The 15,921-nt window shown below is 41.1% G+C and overlaps 1 protein-coding gene across 1 annotated transcript; it reads right to left on the reverse strand.

Annotated features, from left to right (window-relative positions):
* Positions 1 to 520: 520 nt before the first annotated feature.
* Positions 521 to 12,201, reverse strand: LOC139637157 (CD48 antigen-like). The gene is made up of 6 exons (XM_071505739.1): positions 12,029 to 12,201; positions 7,181 to 7,456; positions 5,083 to 5,373; positions 4,864 to 4,974; positions 1,481 to 1,548; positions 521 to 766 (listed from the first exon to the last, which is right to left on the reverse strand). Exons 1-6 carry the CDS (start codon positions 12,063 to 12,065, stop codon positions 656 to 658), a joined length of 894 nt encoding a protein of 297 aa, XP_071361840.1. The 5' UTR covers positions 12,066 to 12,201; the 3' UTR covers positions 521 to 655.
* Between the last annotated feature and the right edge of the window lie 3,720 nt (positions 12,202 to 15,921).

Raw genomic sequence — 15,921 nt, forward strand, 5'->3', positions numbered from 1 at the left:
CAGTTAAATTGATGCAGATCCACACAGTGATTGGACTGATTATTGTAGTTTAATTAATTTTAATAATCTGCCATAAATTGAGCCCAGTGATCTTTTCAGTTTCTACGTTTCTAGGCAGGAGAGTTAATAATGTAGTAATACAGAGGAACATAGTCACCAGTTCTTCTTCTAACCAGAGAGATGAATATTACCTGACTCGTGGGTGAACTATCTCTACCTACTGTAAGATCCAGGCTGTGATGTAGTATGCACCACTGTCATCCTTCATCAGCTTTGAAATGTGAGGGTTTCCTTACAGCAGCATTGATAATGTGAGACAGAGACTCTTTGACAAAGAAAAACATTACAACTAAAGCAAAGACGAATAAAACTGGACCAAAAATGCAAATACAAAATAATGAAATGTTTAAAAACTGGACCGAGATGAGCTCAACAACATCTTTACATGTCCCTCTGTGAGTCCAGCCTCTGGACACTGAAACCCTTCAGTAGTTTCAGTCTGAAATGGAAAAAACATTCATCTGCAGACAGTCAAACTTTCTGTTTGCAGTCGTCTTATCATTTTTCTTGTTTATCTGAAGATCTAAAGATGAGTCTGGACACCATTTCAGAGTTCAGTCCATGTTGCTGTATGTGGAAAGTCCATCATTGGCTCTCAAACCTCAGCTGTGTGAGGTGGCACGATGCGATGAACCTCCAGTTTATCATAGACTGTTGTCAGATGGGAGTTGTCAACAGCTGCTGAGGAATCTGGGAAACTTCCTCCCTGGTGGAACAAATATACAGGAAGTGAGCAATGGAAGGAAGAGCTGAAGAGGGAGAGAGGAAACATCTGCTCCGCCTGAAACACAGGCTTTAAAGTGATATTACCAGTGATACATTTAATGATCTGGTGAGGTGTGAGGCTAGTAGCCAGCTAGCAAGCGAACTGTTTGTTCTGGCTGCTTTAGTTGAATGAAACAATTTGACATAAAGCATAGGTTTTCAGTATCTGACACTGTCGGACGCCCTTCAAACAAAATCATCCAGTAATACTTGTCATGCTTGTAATCAACTATGTTGACTTAGCTGTTAGCTCCTGTGTTTGAAATACCCATGGTGTACAGATAAATATCAAGTTAAAGTTAAAAAGAGTGTTTTTTAAATATTTATTTATATTATTATTTATTTAATATTTATATATATATATATATATATATATTTTAACGTTTATTTGTTATATATATCCTTTTTTCCAAATTACATCTGAAACAGTGGTATCCGAAAGAAATGTGTCAAGTCAGACATGACTGAGTTATCATTCATTTGTTTTATGCAAATTGCTGCAGCTGGACATAAAAGTTTTAACTGCCTTCATGAGCTGTTTGCCACCTGTAAAGCCCAAATAAGGAGACATGATGAATTTACTTTGTGGGAGGACAACTGAGGAAACATTGTTACTAACAGTATTGCTGAGGAACAGGATTACTGGAGTACCAACCTGACTGTGTCTGCCTTCATTTACGTGTATAGGAGTATACTCAACTTCTCCTTCTGTGCTCACTGAACCTGCAAAGATACAAATAAAGTTTAATATTTATATTTTAAAAACCAGTGAATCACAGTTACAAAACTAGAGCTGGTGTCTCCTGTTTCAGTTTCAGTTTTTAATGTTTGTCTAGTCTCATCTATGCTTCACACACGTTTTCACCATAGCAGATGAAGATCTCCACAGTCACAGCGGTTCTCAGGTGAAGTCAGAGTCACCAGTTCAATATCTGACCTTGTGCGAAACATGGTCACAGTCTCCACTTACTGAGTTACAGGGTTGAATTCTTGAGTTATAGTCAATAGAGTTTTGTGAGGTCACTGTGGCGTTTGACCACCATAAACGAATCGGTTCATACTTAAGTCAAAATGAATGAAGAGGAAATTCCCTCAATGTGTCAGTGAGTTCATGGAGAACCTGAAAACATAAAGTCTCTGACCATGACACAGAGAGACAGAGTCAGAGACAGAGACTGAGAGACAGAGACAATGAGAGACAGAGACACAGAGTCAGAGACAGAGAGACAGAGACATAGGGAATCTGAGACGGAGAAACAGACAGACACATAGGAAGACAGACATTTGCAATGATTTCAAGATACACATACAAAAACCCCCACAATTCAAAAGAGGACATAACTCAGTGAAAGCATCTGCACACTGGGGTGAAGTAGTTTGAAATCATTGGCCTGTCCAGGGGTCATCAGCATGTTGATCTTGAGAGTGTGCAGCTGATTTCATGTGTTTGCTGACCAAAAACCAAAGGCAGATTTTCCAAGTTCAGAGTAAACAGAGCAGGACTTGAAGCACAAGACACTTAGTTGAGTTTGGTCTGGTCCTGTGGTCCAGTCCAGCATAGATGTTATATAGGGTGGTGAATGTCCAATAAGTGCTATATGGATAAAAGGGTACAGGTGTTTATCACAACCCTGCACCAGAGAGGACAAACCAACTTTTTTTTTATCCATGGTGCAGTGGTGCACGTTACAGGGATCTCCAGTAATGAATCTGAGGGCAGAATGATAAACTGAGTCTACAGGTTGCAAAGGGAAGCTGGATCTGTTTTTGCTGCAGTTTGGTGATGAGATTTTTAATATGTTGTTTAAATGTAAATGATTAATCAAACCAAATACCTAAATATTTATACCCTGTGACTCTTTCAATATTACTACCATTTAGTGTTGATAGGTGCAGACTTTTAAAATGTCTTGCTCTAGAAAAAAGCATGAACTTGGTTTTGTTTGCTAGTACTAGCTTTAGGTTGATAATTGCATCTTGAATAACAATCAAAGGCTGTTGGAGGTTCTCAACAGTGAGATACACAGAGTCAGCAAAACAATACAGAATAGTGTCTTCCGACTACAGACTATGTTGCTGTGATGAAATGGATGGATCAGTGAAAGTTTGAAGATGAAAGGAGGGTGCTATCATGGGAGACGATTGTAGGAGTTGAGTCTGTCAAGGGATTGGGGAGATTCAGGGTGGTCGTGTGCTGTGTAAACAGTCATGCACGTGGAGAGGACTGGACTACATGCTGAATGTTAGCCAATAGCATTTGGCTACTCTGCTCTGAGAGAGACATGATCCCAGAAAAGGTTAAAATTATAGATAAAATCAAGGCTAGCTAGGAGAATAGAGGTAGAAAGACGACTTCCACAGCTGCATCCCTTTTCTGACAATGGCATACTACTTCCGTGAGTGACCACTCACTTCAGATGTTGGACCTTCCGGGCAGAGAGGACCAGTGCCAGCGTGCATCGAGGCCAGCCAGGGAAGGGGGGCCGCAGAAGCCGAGACCAACTGTGACACCAGGGAGGAGGTGGTCTTGCCTCCAGGACTGAATGATCATAGTTGGGAGATGTGCTGAGCCTGGTCTGTAGCCTCGGAGACAAAGCTTTTGATCTGTTTGTCTTTTTTGCCATAGTTCTGATTTCAGGCAGTGAAGATCACCCTTTAACTATGAATACTGAAGTTTGTAGTACATACACACAGCCATTGTAGATGAGTTCAGTCCAGAAGAATTTACCAAGAACATGGCCAAATTTTTTGTAGATGTCTCATCCACTCCAACTTAACAAAATCAGTTGTTAAAACTGATGAAATACTAAGCAAGAGCAAAAACACTTTAAAATTCAGTTGTTCTCAGATGCGGTTCAGTGAGTGGTTGCGGGCCGAGCTGCCCCTCACATTCACTAAGCATGATTTATTGATAACTTAAAATCCAGCCATCCAATGAGTGAAATCCTTCATCCCGTTAAAAGATAAAATTTAAAACACCCGAGGTTCAAAGAGCGTAATGTAAAAATGTGGCGTAAAACTTGATAAAGTTCAGTTTTTCTGGCAGCGATTGTGGTGGGGGCGAAGCAGGAAGCAGGACTGTCAGGAAGCAGATACATACATGTCTCCACTGTCATTTAGTACATTTATCAGGGAGTTTCAGTCCTGTGATGTTGAAGAAAACTGATTGGAAGTTGTCATAGTAGCCATTTATGTTCAAGTAGTTACTGATTTGGTTAAAAACTTTCTCAATTACCTTGCCTATGAATGGGAGGTTTGACATACTGTGGGTCTATAATTACTAATTGCAGAGGCAGCTTGATAACTGCAGTCTTTAGTGATGTTGGGAAAGTACCTGAAAGAAGGAAGCCTTTCTAAACAGCTAAAAATGCTTTTAAAATAACCTTTGGGTAGGGGATCAATGCAGCAGGTAGATTCTTCAGATGCAGCACATTTTCTTCATGAGTTTTACTATCAGTTGTATTTTCAGACATAGAGACTGACAAAAAAAAAATCAAACTCATTACACTTTTTTGTCAATATAAACTCCTGCAGTGACTGTGTTGGGGATTTGCTAATCTATCCACAGTGGCCAGTAGAGCATGAGTGTTGTTAATATTCCCATTAATGATGTAAGAGATTGTCTAGCACCTGAGAAAAACAAACTCGGTGAACTTTCATCAGCCCTGTGAGACATGTTAATGTGAAACCAGTTCATTTCTTACCTGTGTTTACATTCACAACCACAGTTAAACAAAGAACCAGCTACCGAGTGAAAACAAAAGTTTAATCATCCTGTCTGTATATGAGGAGTATCAGTCTTTCACACCATGGGGCCTTATACACAGCTGACACAAACAGTAGACAGTTACCAGCATTTACCCTTCGGAGTAGGTTACTCACACCAGACCTAAAATCAACTGGAATTGATCTGCTTGTATTGATCTATGATTAATACGATCTATTTTTAAATGAAAGATTTATCCTGGAAAAGTACAAAGAGAAATATGAAAAACTCTGTCATCAAGCAGTGAGATTAAAAAACAACAGACTAAAAACCTGGTGGTTGTCTGGTTCTCTTGCTTTTGTCGTGACACTTCCTCTTGATGATAAAGGCACCGAGTGTAACAATCACCACAGACAGGATGGGGATGGTAATTCCAATTATATCTGTCAAAACAGACAAGAGAAAAGAACTCCTAATACCGCACACAACAAAACACACTTAACATGTAATGTACCAATGACAACAGCCTTTAAAATATTATTTTGTCTCACAGTGTCTCTTGTTTCTGCTGTCTGTGTGGGTCTGTTCAGTGCAGGTCGTCTTCACGTTGACAGACAGAGTCTTCTTCTCAGCAGGACTAGCAGCCTCACAGCTGTATGAAGAGATGTAGTCCTTCTTGTGTACAGTGAGAGGCAGAGAGAGAGCGGAGCTGCTCTGGTTCAGGATCTCCTCATCTTTGTACCACAGCAGTGTTGTATTTTCAGCTTTGTCCACGACACACAGTAAAGTGCAGCTTTCTGTGGTCACACTCAGCTGCTTCACTGCAGGTGTCGGGACGGCGTCTGGACGAGATAAGGATGGCAGATTAAAACTTAGAGCTTCTAAAGTCAATTGTATTAAGCAAGACTGACTTTATGATGGTGTGTTTAGGAAGACCACGTTATCCGCTGGTCTTTTTTGGTGAAGACCCTAGAATTAGACCCTCTGTGTTGTCCCTCGTTCAGGGAACGGGATCAACAACCAGCGCAGACTGAAAAATGTTACCTCGTGCAAATTAGGGTGAAACTTGCCACAGTACACGGTTCAACATGAATCTGCATCACATCACATAGTTTGTCAGAGAAAATGCAGCAAGAAGGTTCGGGATTTGAGACACGTTCTCCCCATCTCTGTGCCACAGACATGCACATTAGGCTAATTGGTGACTCTAAATTGCCCGTAGGTGTGACTGTGAGCCCGAGTGGTTGTTTGTCTCTACATGTGGCCCTGTGATAGGCTGGCGTCCTGTCCAGGGTGTACCCAGCCCTCGCCAAATGTCAGCTAGGATTGGCTCCACCCCCCACCTCCCTACCCTGTACAGATAATTGGTATAGATAATGGATGGGTGGATGGATGCTAATGGACAAACTATCTGCTAGCTTCTGAGTGTAGCAAGTAAAGACTGGCTTGTCCTCTCAGTGGAAGCTACTGTACCAAATGAACAGCTTTCTTCAATGTCACCAACATATTCAGACACACACCCCATGGTGAATGTATCACACTCACAATCTCCTCCGCGAGATCTCCTATACGAGATGCTGTATACAACTATACAGAGCAGTCGTCACTGGTAGCAAGACAACATGAAATATGAATGTTCAAATGAAACAAATGAACAGTGAGAAAATGATGAAGAACAAATTTAACTTCATCCACTGATAGGAAAATAAAACCTTTTCAAAATTAATTTATCTAATTCCATTTTAAATTCAACTGTTTACTAGTAAATTTAAGTATTTAAGTTATATTTCTTAACATTTTTATTGTAAATATTTATTGTCGAATTTTTCTATTTACAGTTAAGCTATCTGACCTGCAGTACTTGCTTGTTTGTTCTCTCTCTCTCTCTCTCTCTCTCTCTCTCTCTCTCTCTCTCTCTGTGTGCGTGTGTGTGTGTGTGTGAGGGACTGTGGGAGTGTGTGTGTGTGCTAGGCGTGGCTTCCTGTTTCCCTTTCTAACGTTCCACCTGAGCACCTGCTGGTCGTTCATTTTGTGGTACGGGTGCTTTGGCCATGTTCTCTGCTACAAACTCATTTGTATGTCTGGTCTCAGGAGCTCTAATAGCTCTCTGCCTGATTCTGCTCACTGCCTGTGCCTCAGGTTCACCACGCCAACGTTCTGCATACATGCCACATCCAGTCTTCTCAACAGAACCATTAATTAGCCAAGATTACAATAAAGTGCCTTTAACCTTTCTTGTGTCTCCTGGTCTGTTTATAAAGGTCTGCACAAACATCCTGTCTCTATTTTTGACACAAACATCAGCCCTGTCTGCAGGAACCAATGGACCTGGAGAGATTAATGTTTTTTTGTCTTTACGAAGCTGAAGTGTCAGTGTTGAGCTGTTATGACAGCGGTAGGCACATTAACTCTACTGCTCAGTGGCAGTCGCAATATAATGACTTCAAATGTTGATTTTACCCACAGTGAACCTTTCATCACCTGTGGGACCATGAAAAACCATGGGTGAAGAAACGACCCTGATTCCTCACCCAAGGTTTAAGGAGGTAACACAGAATGGACTGCTAAGGTCACAAAGGTAGACACTGTTAGCAGCACATTACCACCAATACAGTGATCAGTATACTGGCAGAGGAAATGTTAGCTCACCATACACTGTGAGTGTATAAGATCTAGAGGAGTCAAGAGCATAAGCCCCTGAGTCGTTCCTCTGGAGTCCTGTGAGTGTCAAGAGCCCTGTGTTGTTGTTCCACAGAAGCCTGTCCTTGTAAAGTTCTTCCAGGATTTGGATTTCCCTCTTCTTTAACACTGCAATAATCTTTGGTCCAAATGAAAGAAATCCATCATCCACAGGGTCAGGTAGTGTGATGTTTCCTCCTACAGTGCTGGCCAGGTTGACTTTCTCAGTAGCACATGAGTTCAGAACTGCAAGATACAGAATGACAGTGTCAGATCAAAACCTCTTATGGAGCCCCCCTTCAGGAACATGGACTTTACCAGCTGTGCACAGGTGAGAGGGAGAGAGTTTCTTTTTTCATTCTCAACTACATCTCTTACTTTTCATATTTACAACTGAGTAAAACACCATGTCTTCAATTAGTCCTCCAACCTGAACAACCAGTCCCCCAACCAGTCCTCAAACCTAAACAACCAGTCATCCAACCTCTAACCAGTCCCCAACCAGTCCTCCATCCTGAACAAACAGTCCTCCAACCTCTAACCAGTCCACCAACCAGTCCTCCAACCTGGAAAACTAGTCCACCAACCAGTCCTCCAACCTGGAAAACTAGTCCTCCAACCAGTCCACCAACCCGAACAGCCAGTCCTCCAATCAGTCATCCAACCTCTAACCAGTCCACCAACCAGTCCGCCAACCTGAAAAACCAGTCCTACAACCAGTCCACTGACCAGTCCACCAACCTGAACAACCAGTCCTCCGACCAGTTTACTAACCAGTCCTAAAACCTGAACAACCAGTCCACAAATCAGTTCTTGAACCTCCAACCAATCCTCCAGCCAGTTCACTAACCTAAGCAACCTGTCCTCTAACCAGTCCACCAATCAGTCCTCCAACCTCCAACCAATCCTCCAACCAGTCCTAAAACCTGAACAACCAGTCCTCCAACCAGTCCTCCAACCTCAACAACCAACAACCCTCTGATACGACCCATGGTTACTATATTAACAGCCATTTGTTTTACTCAAACACCGCTCTCCTGTGTCATATTCCAGTGTTTTGTTGACCCATCCATCCACCCAAACCTCCTCCTGACGTGGATTTTGTTGCTCTATACACTACGTCACCACACTTTTCCCCTTTTTACATGGCCACTAGATGTTGCCTAGCAACAAACCTTACTATGGGTCATAATAACCTGCTGCACAGATGATTTATGGGCTCATTGTTTATAGGAGAAGACAGTTTGCACCACTATGCCCATATTTAAATGATCTCTCTTGTCCCCAGTGTTTATGACAGACAGGCTTCTATTCCACCTCCCATTGTGGCTGAGAAGATATAAACCTATTAAAGATCTGCTGGCCTAGCTTTGATTATTTGTGTCATGTTTTACTCAAGTAATAAACTTTACATGAAGCTTAAGCAAAGCTCAGTATAGTCTTTTTAAGATTTGAAGATCTTCCATGTTCTGCCTTTAAAATCCCTCCATGTTGTTAATTTGTTTACTTACTCTGTTGCACATACACTCATATAGTGACTTCCACATTGTCGTCGCTGCTAATTATCCATGCTCACATACCTCATATACCTCATACGCCACCCCCGCCCGCGGACCTAACCACCAGTTAGTGTTGCTCACATGTGACATGTGATCCAAGGTGTTATCAGGCCAACAAAACCTAGCTGTGCCCCTTTGTTCCCTCTCTTCTCCTCTTTGCTCCCCTGTCTCTGTGGGAGCAACAGGGCTCTGAGCAGCAGGTTAGCACTGCTGCTGCCTGGAACCTCTTCTCTGCAGGCCTGCTCACAGCAGACTACTCCACAACACTCCTTATCAACAATAGCAATGTGAGTGCCTGCTTTAGGTTAAATCAGTAAGGAGAACAAAGGAGGGACCAGCAAGCTCCTCAGTGACACAACAGCCACGCACCCAGACAGGACTTCACTCCACCAGGAAGTCACACAAACTCACTGGATTTTGTGAGCACAACACTGGAAAGAACCCCTCTCTCTCTTTTGTTTCAAGGACTGGGTAAAGTTGAGTGGACCAACCTAACCTAGCACAGCATAGCACAGCACTGCTAACTACAGGACTGTTAACCTTCCTTAGTGTACAAGTACTGACCTGGTTAGTGAATCTACTGAACTTTATAGTTGTTATGTCTGCTGGGGTTGTTGGTTGGTCATAGTGTTAACCTCATACCTGTATGTTCTCTCTCTCTCTCTCTCTCTCTCTCTCTCTCTCTCTCTCTCTCTCTCACACACACACACACACACACACACACCTTGAATTTGAACTGGCCAAAACCAAGATACTCACTGTCTCCCTCCCCCACATGTCATGTGGTCTCAGCGGCCATCTTTGAGTTTGCTATCGTGAATCAGGCATCTTGACTTTATGTCCCCACAGACACACACACACACACACACACACACGGCTGTAGATACTTAGTAGATGAGACATTTTATGTTCAGTTGATCTGCTCGTGTGTTTATGTTGCACAAAGAGGTATATTGCCAACCTTTTCTCAGTAGAATTCAATCCATCAACTTGTACTTATTGTTGATGTGGTAATTTTGGTTGTAGTTATTAAGTTAATTATTAATTTGAATTCGAAATTAATTGAGATTGAGATTTTATCAAAATTGGCTATTCTGTTCCTATCTCAGGAACAGAATAGTTGGGTACGACTTGGGTACGACTTGGGTGCCCCAAGGAGCTTTAATTCATTTTTAAGTTATTAATTAATATTAATATTCTTAATATCAATATTTTTGTAATTTCTGATAGCCAATAAATTGATAACCTACCAATGCTCAACAATTTTCAATAGATTGCAGCTTGTTGATTTAGACAATTCCACTTCAAGAAAATTCAGTTCATCTCATCCTAGTAGCTCAAACTCAGTGGCTGCTCCAGCCTTGGTAGATTTGAATTTCTGTTGAATTTACATGTATGGAGAAAGTGAAACTCATGATTAGTACATGATGTAAGCTGATTAAAAGGAAGGATATGCCTAAATTCTTCCTGTTAGTTTACTCTCTCTGTTGTAAAAAGTAAAAGGTATTCACTTAAAGCAAAACTAATCACTGCTTTAGGAATAAACCCACTGTATAAACAGGCCAAAAAAGGTCAATTACTGATCCCACTGTGTCATAAGACATAAACAGCTCCAGTTAAATTCTTACTGTGTTCACATATTTCTGCTGGTAACCTTCTCACGTTCGGTCAGCAGGCTGATCAAAGCTAAAGTGTTTTTATTTATTTTATTTGGAGACTACTGAGTGCGCACCTCAGCCAACAAGGTATAACAATTTCTTGTTTGTCTGAGCAAATGAAACTGTAAGTAAATATATTAACAACATGCAGGGCGTGGTTTCTTCTTCCCTGTCCGGTGTCCTGGTGTCTCTGTTTGTCTATAGCCTTGATTAAACCTGCTCCTCATCCTGAACAAACAACATGAATCTAGTTCTTGATGGTCAATGGCTGTTTCCTGTACACATGTCCATCACAACAGACAGAAATGTATTGTTATGGAAAGTAAAGATGTATTGTAAAAAAACAAACAAAAAAAAAAACATATCCATCAGTTAAACTCGGACCAGTATGCTGCTGTGCAGAGGTGATGGCTTGTAACTAGATACTCAGTGACAGTAACTTTCTATATGATCAGAACAGCTCTGTTTTTATTGCCAAGTAGGTTTTCACATATGAGGAATTTGTTTTGGTGTCTTGGTGCAAAACAGTAAAAATACAGAGAAAATAAATAAATAAACAAACAGGGCAGTATCTGAAGTCCATGACCTTCCTCAAGTTGTAGGATGTTTGGAAAGGCTGCATCCCTATAAACTGTTTACTGTAAACAGCTGTATTGTCAGTGATGACACCATAAACAGTAGGATGGAAAAACCCTGCTTGTTTCCATTACAGATAGTTGATGCAAAAGTACAACTAATTATATTATTCTCATTAATAATATTATCATTTCTAGAAATTTCTTTCACAGTGCCTTAATGCTGCATTCCACAGTATTACTATCTTTTACGGTCATGGAATTTGTTCATTTTATTTTGTTGTACAAACCAAATGTTGCACAGACCGAGGAATTTCGACCCTGACTCTGATCCCCGTTTAAAAGAAACAAGGGTCAGACTCTGCAGACTGAACAGTCAGTAGATCTGAAGAAAACATTGAGCTCACAGTGTTTCAGTGAGGCCCAAAGAGCAAAATGATAAACCCCAATGAAGCCTTACAGAGATATGCTGTAAAGAGAACGTACAGGAAGTCAGTCCTGTAATGTTCATGATGCCCATGAGGCATCTTCATAATTCACCAAAACACTCTGCACTCTCACCCCTGCACATTGGTCCATATTCATACACCTATTTATTTATATATATCTACTCCTCATTTCTATTTATACTTAAGGAATTTCTGTGTATTTTTATCTTGTGTCTCTGTCTTGTACTGTGTTTATTGTACTTTTATTCAGCTGCTATGGCATTTTAATTAATAAAGTAATCTATCTATCTATCTATCTATCTATCTATCTATCTATCTATCTATCTATCTATCTATCTATCTATCTATCTGTCTGTCTGTCGTTATATATGACGTGTTGCTCGAGTTGGTTGAGCTGAAATACTATACGTTACGATATGAAACGATGTTAGGACCACACCCGCTTTAAAAAGTGTCCCCAGACCAAACTGATACTGTCGCACAATTATATAACTCATATTAGGATTCCTCCAGTAAAGCCTACGACATATCAGAGACATAATGGACAAATACATCAATTATAACGTTGATAACTTACCGATAAAAAAGATAAATAGTCTCATCAGGTCATCCATCACACATCCGGTCGTCCTGCGATCTTTCCTTCGACCAAAGCAGCTGCTGAGGCTGGAACCACAACGTTTACACCTCGACGACACTTTTTTGCTCTTCCTAACATTTAAATGCACCAGTTTAAAGTCAGAGGACCAGGGTTAGGGAAGTCGCAGTCAGAGGCAGAGCAGGAAGCAACGGGTTGGGGGCGGGGGTTAGGGGGCGCAGCTATACTGTGGATAATTTTTGTTATCAATAATAATTTGTCCTACTGATCGTTAAACCTCATTGCAGAGGAAGAAAGCATGCAAATGAGGAACAAGTGAATAACAGGTGGACAGTAAAATAAATTATTGTCTTAATTATTTGTGTAGATACTGTTTAGCTGTAGGGCACTAGACCAACACAACATTTGGAGAAATTGTATTAACAACTTTGTTTTTACAATGGAATAAGAAATTAAAGAGAAGAGCCAGGCGTCACTACAGCCTGGGGGACTTCTGGCTGTTTAAAGGTGTTTTCCACTCCAGCCTACCTGTTCATACCTGTTAGTACCTGTTCGTACCTGTTGGCAGTGATGGATGATCCCTTTCTTTGATCTGTTCAGGGGCTTCAACAACACCTAAAATAAAATGTTATCTATCCAGGTCTTTGTGAAAAGAGGACAGCGGCTCTGAAATGAGTTAATAACTATACTGTTAATCACCTGGATAAGGACCACAAAAACTGATCCAGAGTCCACAAGACCTGAGTCTGGAGTGACGGTTCACCTTTCAGCTTCACAATGACCTGATGCACACAGACAACAAGAGAGTCTTCAGGACCAGTCTCTGACTGTCCCTGAGTGTCCCAAAGTCTAGACTGAGACCCCACAGACCATCTGTGGAGAGACTTGAAGAATACAGTTCATTGAGACTGTCCAGAGGATCTGACAGGAGGACTGAGATACACTGACCAGATCCAGGTTCAGAGTCTGTAGAAACTTGAGAGGACTGAAGCTGAAACTATTGCTGAAGGGGGTCCTACAAAGAACTGGATTCAGGGTCTGAAGAGTTTTCAGTTTTTGATTTTTAATAAATTTGCAAAAACTTGTAAAAACATGTTTTCATATTATTCATTTTTGAGAGGAGACTGATGTGCAAAACTGGCAATCCCATCAATTTACAGTAAATTGTACAACACAGGGTTAGTAAAAAAAAAAAACCTGAAGTAAACCCTAAAGTAAAAAGTCTAAAAAGTATTAATCTTTTCTGCAGTGACTGTATTTCAGTCTCTTTTCTTAACATAATATAATGAATTAATGAAATTAATGTGAGAAACTTTCACTGTGAGAGGTTATATTTCTCTCATCAGTTTTCAGCTTCCTTAAACTAAACACAAAGGTGGAAAGACATCTCACTCTGACCCTGCACTGACACAATATAACATCTTTACTTTACAACAAGGACCGACTCAGTCACACAATCCATAGTTATCTGCTTTATGTACTTTACTTTAGTTTGGAGTATTAAGCCCTTGCTTACATCATTTTAAGCACCATGTTCTGCAAACACCATGAAGTCCCATTTTGTTTCCTACTGCAGCATGATGTGCTTTCTTGGTTACTGAAAGGAAACCACATATCTTTCCTTGTCGTGTCTAAATGCACAGTGAATGGTAGAAAACTAAGCTAAAGTATCGCTGTCCAGCCTTTCAAAGCATCTGGTTTACCACATACATGAGCAGAGGCACCCCATAAACATCATCAACCAATGAAAAACACTCGAAGCTCGCTTTCCTTTCTATAGAGTCCAACCACAGAGAACAGTTTTCTCGTAGTTTCTCAAACAACATGAAGCATGCTGTCAATATGTTTTCACCTTTCAGCACCCACTGTTCCACCTGTGGGAGGAGAGCTCTATGTTGAGCCTCATAGGCAGCTATAACATCAATAATTACAGGAATATAAATATGTTGTAGAGAACAGAAGCGTATTGCTACCACACCAGAGACTGTTGATGTGTGAAGTGATTTTTGTGACACTATGGTGCATGAGAAGGAGAATATTGAATATATTTGTAGTATCTGTTTTCAGTGTTGCACTTTGTAGACGGTCCCCAATCACTGCCTCACAGCTGCACATAGAGACCAGTGTTATTTCTCCAGCTCATTGTGTCATAAGAACTGAATCTATCCATGTCTCAACATGAGTATGAAGTAGAACTTTATTCAAATTAGTTGTATTCCTCAGTTTATTCTCTGCACCATTTCCTCATTCAAATTTTTTTTATTTGTACAGCACCAGATCATAATCTGCATGGGTCTGACCAGACCTTTATTATAGAGAGAAACCAACTGTTCAAACAAGGAGGGGGATGGGGGAGGGGAGAGAGAGAGAGAGAGAGACAGAGAGAGACAGAGAGAGTTATTGTGAGAAAGCTCAGTGCATCATGGGAATCCCCCAGCAGTCTAGGTCCCTAGCAGTATCACTAAGAGATGGTTCAGGACTCACCTGATCCAGATCTTATTATAAGCCTTATCAAAGAGGACAGTTCAAAGCCTGATCTTAAATGTAGTGTAGTGTTTCTACTCTCAGAAACTCTAGAACCACAGTAGACCTGCGTTTAGAGAGAGGAGTGTTCTGTTGGGATAAGTTGGGTTCACCTGTGGATCGCAGGTCTCCCTTCTGGAGCGGAGGATCCATCCATCTAATAGCGCTCAACTAACGTAATTAGTAGGCTAAAGTCAGTCGCACTACAAATTGCTTCCAAATAAAGCACATTTCATTCCTAATACTGTGAATACAGGCCTATAGTTTAATGGTTTTTTCTGGGTTGTGTGAAATCGTTAAAATAATACAAAAAAAAAACTGCACAGCAAGGTGAATTGGTTAAGTCTTGACTCTTGGTTGACTGTCTATCCGTGCTGCAGTGGAGGAGCAGGAGGAAGAAAACAAAGGTTCTCAACAGAAAGCCACTAACTGGTGTACAGGAGTCAAGGTGGTTGGGTGTGTTGACACCAGGTTCATCTCCTAAAGGCAGCTGGAGGTCCCTGTAAAAAAAAACCCATAGAGAAATGCAGTGGAGGGTGGTACATGAACATCTGGCTCAGCAGGAGGAACAAGATATAATGCTCAGGGTCTATGGATGCTACATTCATGTTCAGGGCTCTGGTGGCTGCTTAGCTGAAAATCAAGTTTACGTATTAAAAAATTATTTCTGATTTAGTCAGGTTAGTTTCTGTTTCGGGACATGGAGATGTTTTATGTTCTGTAGTTCGTCATTCACTTGTTCCTAACTTCTGAGTCATTGTTTGTTGCTTTCATTGTTTTTGCATATTGGGGGAAGGACGGTATCAATACAATAGTGTTCTGTACTGATCTTTATGTGTATCTTTTTAACGCAATTGATAAATTTGACCATTAAAGGGTTGATTAAAGGTCAAGGTCTCTCTCTCTCTCTCTCTCTCTCTGTCTGTGTCTCTCTCTCTCTCTCTGTCTGTCTGTCTCTGTCTCTCTCGCACTGCATGCTGGGTGTGTGAGTGGAGTGTGTAACAGCTGAGTGAGTGCAGAGTTTATTCTTCTCTGGGTCTTTTCTAACCTTCTCTAAATTTCTAAACTTCTCATGACCAGGTAAGAGTTTATCTTCTGGTTGTTGGTGCTCACAGTCACTAACAGAGCCATAAAGCGGTGCTGCGTTGGGTGAGATGGTGTCTCAGCAGATGGCATCTCTGTCTCTTGAGCATGTGTGCGGCTCATACCTGGCCCTGGTGTGCCGATCGAGGTGGTGTTGTTAGCTGTGGGGGAGCTTTTGTGTCATGACATGATGGAGGAGCAGTCTGTGCATAAGCTTCTGGAGAGCGGCCTGGTGTTACAGTGCATGTTCGTCCTGGTCATCCTGA

This window comes from Trachinotus anak, unplaced genomic scaffold (assembly GCF_046630095.1).
Source record: "Trachinotus anak isolate AG129_WGS33_773 ecotype Australia unplaced genomic scaffold, CSIRO_AGI_Tana_v1 ptg000019l, whole genome shotgun sequence".
Taxonomy (NCBI): Eukaryota; Metazoa; Chordata; class Actinopteri; order Carangiformes; family Carangidae; genus Trachinotus; species Trachinotus anak.